Source organism: Austrofundulus limnaeus, unplaced genomic scaffold (genome assembly GCF_001266775.1).
Source record: "Austrofundulus limnaeus strain Quisiro unplaced genomic scaffold, Austrofundulus_limnaeus-1.0 Scaffold405, whole genome shotgun sequence".
NCBI lineage: Eukaryota > Metazoa > Chordata > Actinopteri > Cyprinodontiformes > Rivulidae > Austrofundulus > Austrofundulus limnaeus.
In genome coordinates, this window is record NW_013952807.1 from 421,145 (window position 1) to 432,111 (window position 10,967).

Sequence of the window (10,967 nt, forward strand, 5' to 3'; positions counted from 1 at the left end):
ATATATATATAAAGAAAAACCTGTCCTGATGACAAAATTAGTGCTACCAGACTACAGTTATGCAAAATTGTGCAACAGATAAAGTCAGCTTTGCATAACATAACTAAGTTTGTTATGTGTATTGACTCTATGTGCTTCCCTCAGGCACCTGATTATCATTTTTTTTACATATAGATAAAAACTCTTAAGTAAATGTTTGTCTACAAGATTTCAGCTATGATTTACGTTTTGTAACTGCAACATTTTTTTTGCAACGTGATCAAACTTAGACAATAATGACCACATAATGTATTACAAAAGGTTTTTGGTAAGGGGGTAAAAATACATCAATCCACATCAATATGTTGATTTAATGATTCATTTAAGGCCAATGGAAACGTCAATTCATATTGTCATCACATGCYCGATGTGGATTGATATCATATTTCAGTCTAACACAATGATTTACTACATGATTGTGTTAGATGGGCATGTGATATTGSGTCATATTGATCAGAGATTCATGAACTGAATATCATGTCAGACTATGTGATTTCGAGAAACATCGTGTTGTCATCCATACAAATTGATATAGTATTGTGTCRTGAAAAAGCTGCTGATTTTACATGTTCTCCCTGTGCACGYWTGAGTTTTYTCCAGGTTCTCCAMATAATCGGCAGCAGAACTATTAAATCCTCCGAATTAAAAATGTGATTCTTGGCAGATCTTGTGGATCTGTTCCTTATGAGGAGCCATTCGGTTTCCAAATGTTAGTCACGTGGTACAATGACATATCACAAGCACTATGTACGGCATTTGTAGTGATGTTAGGCCGTACATAGTGACCYACATGTACCAAACGACTCGTCGTTTGTTTTAAAGAGTTCAAAAGATTCAGATCATTTGTGAAAGATGATCTCTTCTCAGAATTTTTTCAGGAGAGCACGTTTGAATGCTTACTTATCCTGTCCCTGTCCCCTCCTTTGCAGGTGGAGGACTGGTTCTTGTGTTTCCAGTCTCCAGATGACCAGCTCGCCATCATAGCTCGCTGTGGCAACAACTCCCAGAGAGGAGCACGTACATATAGCTACGATGTCCAACTCATGAACGCCTCTGGACCTCCAGGAYAAGTCTGCTTTCACCTTCAGCTCCTTTGGGGAACAGTTCGTGCAAAACTATAAACATTAGAGTTTTTTTTATGGCATTGATTATACAAGCTAAAGAAACATTTGCAAAACCTAATAAGAGACATCACTTGTAAAACATCTGAGAGAAGTCGAGTGTTGTTAAAAAAATTCCAATGTTCTTTAAAGCATTCTAAACCACCAGAACAGATCTATAACTGTAAAATGTCTAAAATGAACATACCTTTGTGTCACATACAATTGTAATTGCTACAGAGAGATATAAGCTGTGGCTGCAGCCTTCTGAGTTTGATTTAAAGTCATAAACTTAGTGAAAGTAACAGCAGGAGTTTGGTGTTCCAGTTTTCTTTTTAGGTCCAAATTGTTTTTTGCATTCCGGAGAAAAAGAGTTTTAAATTTAGACTAGATGAGTCACAACKGTGGCAGTTGTTTATGTTTGAGTCATCATCTCGACATTCAGATATGTCATTATTTTTACACGTTGAATTGAGATAATGTTTCTCTGCTCCACACTTCAGAGCGCTACTGGAGCCTCACCAGCTTCTTATTTGAAGAACAACCCTGCTGCACGTTTCTAACYGTTGATATAATGGAAAGTTATTATCTTCTTGGCAGGAGGTTAAACAGCAGACAGGGTGAGGTGAGGAAGATCTTTTCATCTTTCCATATAAAAAAAATTCCACCCTGCATAAACACTGGTTAAACCACATGTGTCAAACTAAAAGTCCGCGGGCCAAATGTGGCCTGCCACAGCATTTTATGTGGCCCACAAGAGCTTCAAAGATGAATTGTCTTAACAGATGATGCTTTAAAGCCAGCACTGACCATATACTGCATCTCCCATAATGCATGTTGGTTATTTTACCCACGAAATGACAGCTGGTGCACAAGGTTCACAAGTAGCCAGCAGCTGGCAAAATTCAGGTTCAGGTTCAGTTTCAGGTTTATTCGAGTCCCAAGTGGGTAATTAATGTTAGAGCAAATACATGCTACATAGAAAAACTGAGACATAAAACTAAGACAAACGATCAAAGTTAAAAAAGTTTTCAAAAGTTTTAACGTGTGGTACAACACAGTGCACCAAAATAACATCAAATATAAATTCTTACATAATAAGAAGAGTATCAGCAGGGTTCAACTAACAATTGCTACTAATGTCGGTAACAAAAATTCACCATGCAAAATCGCCATTTCGCTTAATGTTTGCTGGCTACTTTTGCTGCAGCCAGGTGTACTGGGAAGTGGGAATTTCTCACTTMCAAGTCATAAATTTAAACTGGAACACCCCTCCAGTGGGAATTTCCTGTCAGATAGTTGGAGAGCTTTGAATTTAAGATGACATCAAYTCACCACAACTCAACTGAGTAAAGCTCTTTCTTTTATTTTCAGTCAGGGCTGGGGATGTAACATCTTGTGACAGACACGTGATCAAAATCAGTAGAAAATATTTTCAATAGAATGTTGATAATTTWACTTATGGAAGYTTACRAAATGTACRCAGGGTAATAAAAATGACAGGCAGACCTGAGATTGTGACAATATACAATAACAGCTACTGAAGCTGTAAAATCACTTTTCATGCCGACGCAATTTATTCTTTATGTCTTCTTCTGGCTTCATAAAATAATTGCGGTCAGCTCCAGTCTGCTTATGAAGTTCACAGAAATTTACAAAGTAAGTTACGGACTGGGACTGAAGATTGTGACAACAACGGCACTGAAGCTACCCAGGAGCTAAATCCCAGTTAAGCAAGGTTGGTGGCATCAACTAACTTTGGAAAGGTAGCAACAACATGTAGAGTAACATGTAGCAGTTTCATTTCACCACAGTGTCTTATAACTGCTTTACAATAATAAAGAGGTGGAGTGAAAATGATTTCAACAACTCAAGAGGAAATTGTGGATAAAGAATAAAAGGTCATCACCAGTTTGTCAGTATTAATCAGTCTTTTGTCTTCTAAAAACTACAACTGTTAGGATCTGTGTCTTGTGTTCTGTCTCGCTCTTGTGCTTGCTTTCTGTGTTCTYACCTTCATTCATCCTCAGCTGTTGCCACTCTTTAATCACCCAAGTACTCTCCATTTTCCACTCAAGCCTTGCCTTATTTAACCGGTCTCTTTTCACAACTTACTCGCTGGATCTTTGTTCTTCACTTGACTTTGTGTCCTCCATTTTGTTTTTGCTGCCTTGCCAGCCTTTATTTTACATTGAATAAATTCTTTAGTCTTTCTTGAGTCCTAGTGATGTCTGCCTTCTGGGTCCAAAACCCCTACGCTTGTTACAACAAGATAATCAATAATTGATATAGACTTTTCAGCCATGTATCCAAACCCTACTTTAAATAGTATTTCTGTGTTATTTATTTCACATTTAGTCAGTTGTACATGTAGTASTTTTCAGTGTTTATAAGAGAACATGCTAAAATRCTGTTTTTATACACAAAATACAACGTAGAGCTAAGATAACCAACAGTGCACAAGGAACGTGATGTTTTGTGTTTTGATGGTTAACAGGCCCCTTGAGGACAACCATAATGCCAATGAAGCTGTATATTTTTGATTTTACCTTGGTTTTGGCAATGTTATACTGAGCGATGCACTGGCTCCACCCCACAGCAAGCAGCAGGTTGTCATGAAGACAAGTCAGACCAGTGACCTCCGAGTTAGAGATGGGCTCCAATTTGTGCAAATTAAGGCCATTTAGAAAATTCCAGACCTGTGAGGTTTGTGAAAAGAGTTATCTTATTTCCACTTTGTCATGCATTAAAACAGAGGAACTGTGTGTGAGAGGAGGTATGAAACCTTTATGGTGCCATTCTGAGCCCCAGTGATCAGTCTCCTGTGAGATGAGTCCAGTTCCATGCAGGTGAGTCCCTCCCCTCCGTGTGCATTTGAAATGCGAAGCCTCTTCTGACCTGTTTCAACATCCCACAGTAAAATGGACGAGTCCACGTGTCCGGTCACCACCTGCCGCAGGGAGGGGTTGTACAGAGCGCAAGAGAGGGATGGGCTGCTTCTTTCATCTGTCAACCAACCACCATAACCTTGTTGTGCTTCAGCCAATGTCAGGTTCGCCAGGTAGTCCTTGCAGCCCACCACTAAGTTAGGCAGTATTTCYTCAGGAAGAGGGGGGCTCAGCAGCAGGAATGGGAAGTTGCCATGTTCTGGGAGACGACCTGTTTGCAAGCAGGGAAACTGCAGGAGGATGGTTTTCAGACAGTGATGGCTGGAAATGTCCCATACCCTCAATTCCTGGCAAGAGAACACACAAATTACCCATCTTCTCTCCGACAAACTCATATGGTTCAGCCTCATTCAGTTTTCTAAGCTCCACAGAAAACAACTCACAGAGTCTCTGGAATAGCTGAAGATCTGGCGGACAGGGTGGTAGATTGCGACGTCCAACACACCGGCACAATGACCCGACAGAGTAGCTGCAGGACTCGAGGTCACATATCGAGTCCAGAGTCTTACTTTTCGGTCACAGCCTCCTGTGACCAGAAGCTCCAGGGAGGAATCATAGTCGAAGCATTTAGCTCCCTGAAATCAGACAGAAAAAATACATCTGTATATAACAACAAAAACATGGAACTATATTTAAAAAAAACATCAGTTAKGTCAACATTTAAATGTTGGCAACAAAGTCCAGACAGTTAAGTAAATTCTAAATATAAAAAACTAAACATTGTGAGTAACAGGAAACATTACCACCCAGTTTAATAGTGTTTTCTAATTTTCTCACTGTTTCCTGCAGTGACATCATCTGCACTGCATGCCCAAGCTTTATAAATGTATAACATGATTCACATTTGCTCTCAAAACTTAAAACTCACCAGTTATGYAATACAGCCTGAAAGACATAAAAACAAATAAGTTTCCTGCAACTGGTTTGAAAGACTTATGTTCAAACTTGAGCACAGTGTTTCAAGTCAGGGTCACCCAAACCACATTGACCTATATGCGCAACAAATATCAGTCCAGTTTGGTGCCATTTAATGTTTTAGACAGATGTCTGGATTTACTGAAGCAGAGTTTGTTGAATATCAGCCGCAACACATGGAAGGTGTTTTTGAAACCATTTTTTACCAGGACTTCTTGCCCATGGTTTCTCTTTGAAAAGTCCATGTTTGAAGGCACAGTGTATAGGATTTGTTGTTTTCAGCAACATCTAGTGGTTGAGTGATTGAATCATCCAACCTGGTCCTCCCCCCACCCCCMCCCCCCCCGCTTCCAAACGCAAAGGAGTTGCTACGGTGTCTCTYAGGKGTCAAAAACCTTTGATAATTCCAACCGCGATGTCTACCAGCAGCTTCAGGGCTAGTGATGTTTCAAGTGGTAAGATTATGAGCTTTAATAAGTAAAATTATCCCAGCTACAATGACAGACAACAAATATTACATTTGTAGTATTACAACTAAAACCGTTTTTGACGCCGCCACCGCAGTTTGTCCTTCATGAGCCTTTGCAGACAAGATGGCAGTGCAAGATGGCGGCTGCCTGTAGTGGCGACCCGCGACCCTGGAGATATAAACAGCTTTTTATAAGGTAAAAATAATAAAACAAGGTCTTTGTCTGCAATGATTAGACATGTTTTTTTATTATTGTCATTAGTGATTATCTCAATTTCGGCTAAAAGACTTGACAAAATCCTACACACTGTKCCTTTAAAAAAAACATGTCAGCGAGATGTGAAGTCTTACATCTTGTTAAAAATATACATAAACTTTAAATGTAATTCAGTCAGATCTCTCTCTCCATGTGTCCAGTCAATGACTTCCTACCTTCCCTTCTCTACCAACCTTCATCCCTACTGCATCTCTAATAACATCCACTTATTCATTGGAGGTGAAGGTGTCCATAGCTGAGTAATGACGGTACCCACGCTGAGTCTGTTCYAGTCACAATGAGAAGACTCAGATGAAGCTCAACCCTTAGCTTTTAACCTCTCTTCYTTGACTTCAGGTAAACCTGTAAAGTTATTTTATGGTGTTGTGGTCCCTCCTAGCTTGGTAAAAAACAGCCATTTGTTCTACACTTTACTTTCATACAGAGGAGGAGCAGTGAAGGGAGATTCGAATCAAGCGGAATCACATAGGAAGGCAAATGGCCAGGTTAGGTCCCTCCTAGTGGAAAGTAAATGTGTTTTAACAGTCCAAACCTGTACCCAAAACTATAAAAGTAAATAATCTCAAACAGCACACTGTGTATTGAATCATTATTTACTATGGGACCTGCACAATCCTCCAAATCTGAGGCTTCTTCCTCAGTGAGACGTCGGTGAAGACCACAGATGTGGCGTCACTTTCTGATGAAGTCATGACGATGTTAGAACCAGCCTCAAAAATCACTCTGTTGATTGGYTCCTTGTGGATGTTGGGAATGTGGCGATATGAGACCATGCTGCTGTGTTCACTGAGTTCCTTTAGAGGGGGAAAAAACCATCATGTCAAACTTATTCCCAACAACCTGTCATGGTGCTAAAGAGGACGTAACCTACTGGAAAGAAGATCCGTTGAGGGCCTTTTTCTTTCTTGGATGGATTCTTGAACAGACCTTTAGATGGCTTCAGAAACCACATCAGGTGGACTTCTCCATTTTCATCTCCCAGGATCATAAGTGGAGGTTTATCCGGACACTTGAACGGAAAAACTACTTTGATTAAAATGACAAAATGCCTTGTTGTTTGAGCAAAATCCTCCAGCTGGAACATTTTAAGTGTATATTGGTCTCACCTGTGCATCATGTGAGTAACAAAGAGCAGTCAGGACACTGCGAAACCCTAAAAAGTGAACAATTTTCTGTAATCTTCATCTATTTTATTTGGAAAACGTGTTGCATTGTTTGCAAACTACCAAACAGATGCACATCCTCATATGCAGAGGTYGCAGAGATGTGGACAAAGTGCAAATCTCTGCAGCTGGTTGCGATGGCAACCKTCTGGCAGCTGCCCATGGACACAGCATCAGTTGCCCAGCCTCTGAACCGTTTTGTGTTGGCAACTTCCTCTGTCGGGTCTCCAGCAAGCTGGTTCAGACAGAAAGATGTGAGTGTCTTTCTGGATACTTATGGTGGATTTTACCTATGACGTCACTGACCATTACAGATCTGAGAACGTGTAGGCAGCTGTTCCAGATGGTGACCTGACCCCCTTTACTGACACTAACGTAGAGGAGCAACGAGGGCGGGTGGAAAACCGCAACCACACGAACTGTCGGCTCCCGCTGCAGAACAAAAAACACCACAAGAAGAATAATRTTTAACCAGCATTAGCTGTGGAAARTGTGTCAGAAACCCATTACTGAATATAAAAAGAAATAATAATAAAAGGATGTGTCAACTCAACTCCTACAAGACATGATGAATGTAAGAAAGTTTTTCATGGTTTAYATMTCTGAAAGTGGTAAATARWTAAATTCTGCTGTTGTACTTTTACACTTATGTCAGACAAACACCTCAAACCTGACTGTTTGCTACATTCAAATGCCTAAAAGCATGATCATRATTTAAGAATATCACAGATTACAAGCAAAAATATTCTAAAATACTTTATTTAGGTTTATGAAAGTAACCTGTTATTGTGTAGGAAGTCTCAACTAAAAAGCTAACAGAAGATAAAATAGATTAAAAAATTTAATACTGGAAAAATTAAATAAAATCTCTGCACAACTGGATTGTTGTGTTCTCTGTCTGTGTGTGGTGGTCTTGTGTGCATGATATCCCCTGAATGAAATTACATATTTACTTATAAATAGGTTTAGCAACTTCATTAGTACTCGGTCAGATTAGATTTGGGCATCAAAGGGTCAAACATCAAGGTCATTTACGATGACTGGTAATATAAAACTGACTTTTTTTTTCTAATTCCTCAACAGTACAAATAAAATACCTGGTTAAATGATATGGTAAAAATCAAAGAGCAAGTTATGTTTAGACTTTGTTGACATATTTCTTAGAATATTTAAGTCCAAAAACAGAGGTTAAAAAGTTACCTGCACGCCCAGTGCTTTCAATGCAGATGTCTCTGCACAGGCGGAGACATACCAGAYGATCAAGTTCTACCTTGTTTTTCATTGAAAATTAACATCACATTCATGGCTTGACAAAAATTCAAAGGATTTTGTAGAAGTGAGGTTTGCCTTTTAAAAAAACGTGCAGATATATTTAATGTGACATTACTGTGGCGTCATTTGCTTAGATGCACTAAATCCACTTAACTAATATCCACTATATTCCACTAAATAATCCATAATCCGCTAAATAATTAGACAAGAGTGGGTGCCATCTTGTGTCTTTTCAATGAACTGCACCTGTTTTGAGGATTGATCGATGTCAGCATCCTCAGAGTTAGCTGCATGTTTCTGACTTCAACTCTTGGTTGGTAATCCCCAGACTTTAAACCAAAACTAACTTTCTCCAGCTGGTCCATTTATTTGTTCAATTTGTTGAATTTTGTTGCATAAAACTTTGTTAAATTKGGCTACTCCACCCTGGATGGATGCATTTGCTTTTTTCTGTGGTTTTGCTCTTCCGTAGTGGTCATTTGTTGCTATTTTTCTTCTGAAAACAGCAACTGTTTTTATTTTCATCACATTTACCTTATTGTGAGCGCAGTGCCTGAAGTCAGGCTGGACGTCCATCAGAGCTGCTGTGGGAGCAGAGGCCCGCTGCCTCTCAGTGCACTCCAGAAACAAGTAAGAACACAGCTGCTGCCACTTTATCTGCCCAGTGCAGCAGACATCAACCTGGTAAACATCAACAACTCAACTTCAGCTGATTTAAACTAATGTAACTGGGAATGTTTTCATGCAGCTTCCAGTGCCAGCTTTCTTYACCTCATTATAGAATCTCTCAGCCCACGAGTCATCAATACTTGGTCCGATCACAGATCTCAACAGCTCCTTGAATTGTTTCAACTCAATTCCAGATTCCTCAGCTTCATCTCTACGTGTTTCGTCTGACCTGCATGCCTGTGGTTTTGGACAGGTGAATGCATTTCTCAGGAGCTGCAGATGCTCTGGTCTCAGCTTCTCTGCAGGACTGGAACCAGAAGCTGGAKCGCTGCAGAGAAAGCAGCCAGGCAGGAAAATGCAACTCTCATCATAAAACTGAGCAGACCGTCAAGTAAAAATATGGATTTGGAAGCATTCACATTTATGTCGCCTTTTCGTTTCTGGCTCAGCAAAACGGTGAGCTTCACGAAATCTGAACGGATCAAAACTAAGAGTTTAACAGCTGGAAATGAAAACGATTTAAGAAGGACGTTTTATGARTATCATTTAATGTAACTTTGGTCGCTTGTTTTGCGTTGACTATAGTTTTTGTCATTTTTATACTTTCTATTTACTTTTACGTCGTCACTGAAATACACCGAGTTCTCTAATTTTTTTCAACATTGTTGTTTTTTTTAGTTTGCTTCAGCAAATTTGCTCTGTTATTGGTAGTAGAATTCTAAACAGTACATTGCTTTTTTTAATCCAACTGAGACGTCTGTTCTCTTCGGCCTTTAAGAAATGTTATTACTCTTTACAGACACTAGGTGAAGGCATTTCACCACTGCTTTTGCCTCATTGATGGCAGCTGCAGATTACAAGTGTGCACAATCAGGATAATTACATCCCCGTGATTCAAGCCCAGCACTCCCCTCCCAGTGGGTCTTTCCTCAGTCCTGCCCTGTTGGTCTCAGTGATGGGGCAGTGAGAAAGTCAAAACTCCTCTATTCTGTGTAAGTCTCTCAGTTTTCTCATCTTCTGTGGTTTAAATTAGCTCCTGCTTGTTTTCTTATCATGCTGCGGATTATAATAGTGTCGGCAGAGAATCTACCTGGAAGGAAGTTTGGGAATTCTGATCCATTTGCAATTATAACTTTTAAAGGTAGGTTTCTTCGTAAAGGGCAGTGTTTTAGTGTTTTTTTTTTTGCGTACTTTGCTTTCCTTTCACATACCAAAAACATGCAAATTGGGCTAGTTGGTAGCTCACCTGTCTCTAGGTGTGAATTGTTGTTGGTCTCATCTKTTGCATCATGTCAGCAGCTGTTAGAGCTGTGACAAACAGTGTAGCMTATAATTATACATGCAGATTCTACTTTTGTAACTGTATGATTGTGTTTAATAAATTTCGAGTATAATTTATATATTTAAGGATTATGTTGAAAGTTTGACAATAGAAATCTGGAGGAGAGACAAAATATTTCATTAAAGGGGAACTCGTCCAGAGAACCTACTTAATTTTTTTCTACCTGTATTACTAAGATGCATGAGGACATTTTAAGTTGCTACATATATTTTTGTGGTTGGAAATTTTGAACCCACAAACAGGAAAAAAAAGATGCACCTCAGTTATATAATTCATTTTGTAGTACTGCTTTTATGCTAATTAAAGAAATGTACTTTTAAAACTCTGTAATCAAACTCACCAAAACCTGGTGTGTGGTACCTCGGTCTCATAAAGCATCCACAGATTCTTCTTGCTTCTTGACGTACCCATACTGATTCAGATGCCCCTTTTTCAGATTAATCCAGAAACAGCAGCAGAGTCTGAGTCAGTTTGAGCTCTTTTCTATGCTTTAAATCTAAATCCTTTTTGTCTGCTTGTCCTCTTACTTCCCCCACAAGCCTCAGGCAAGGCCTCTCGTCTTCAGATAGGAATGTCCACATTGAGAAATAATAAAAAGCAAAAATCCATCACAAACATTTAGACTGAACAAAGAAAATAAAGTCAGCACAAGGAGCCGAGGAGGAAACCATGGAGAGCCAAAGCTTTCAGACTGAAACTTGGCTGGGGGGGGCTAACAGAGGAGCAGACCAACCTTCAGTGGGTTAATGATTTAAAGAGGCAAAGTTGTGCAG

At 39.6% G+C, this 10,967-nt stretch overlaps 1 protein-coding gene across 1 annotated transcript in view; it reads right to left on the reverse strand.

Moving 5' to 3' along the window:
* Positions 1 to 10,930, reverse strand: part of LOC106528787 (WD repeat-containing protein 49) — an 18,029-nt gene extending 7,099 nt beyond the window's left edge. The window contains exons 1-12 of the mRNA XM_014024041.1: positions 10,535 to 10,930; positions 8,955 to 9,180; positions 8,718 to 8,864; positions 7,218 to 7,343; positions 6,975 to 7,146; positions 6,855 to 6,901; positions 6,620 to 6,757; positions 6,354 to 6,542; positions 4,471 to 4,662; positions 3,925 to 4,374; positions 3,689 to 3,838; positions 940 to 1,130 (exon numbers count right to left, since the gene is read on the reverse strand). Coding sequence (XP_013879495.1) covers positions 940 to 1,130; positions 3,689 to 3,838; positions 3,925 to 4,374; positions 4,471 to 4,662; positions 6,354 to 6,542; positions 6,620 to 6,757; positions 6,855 to 6,901; positions 6,975 to 7,146; positions 7,218 to 7,343; positions 8,718 to 8,864; positions 8,955 to 9,180; positions 10,535 to 10,605 — 2,099 coding nt within the window. The 5' untranslated portion in view covers positions 10,606 to 10,930. The remainder of the gene's footprint in view (positions 1 to 939; positions 1,131 to 3,688; positions 3,839 to 3,924; positions 4,375 to 4,470; positions 4,663 to 6,353; positions 6,543 to 6,619; positions 6,758 to 6,854; positions 6,902 to 6,974; positions 7,147 to 7,217; positions 7,344 to 8,717; positions 8,865 to 8,954; positions 9,181 to 10,534) is intronic.
* Positions 10,931 to 10,967: the final 37 nt, after the last annotated feature.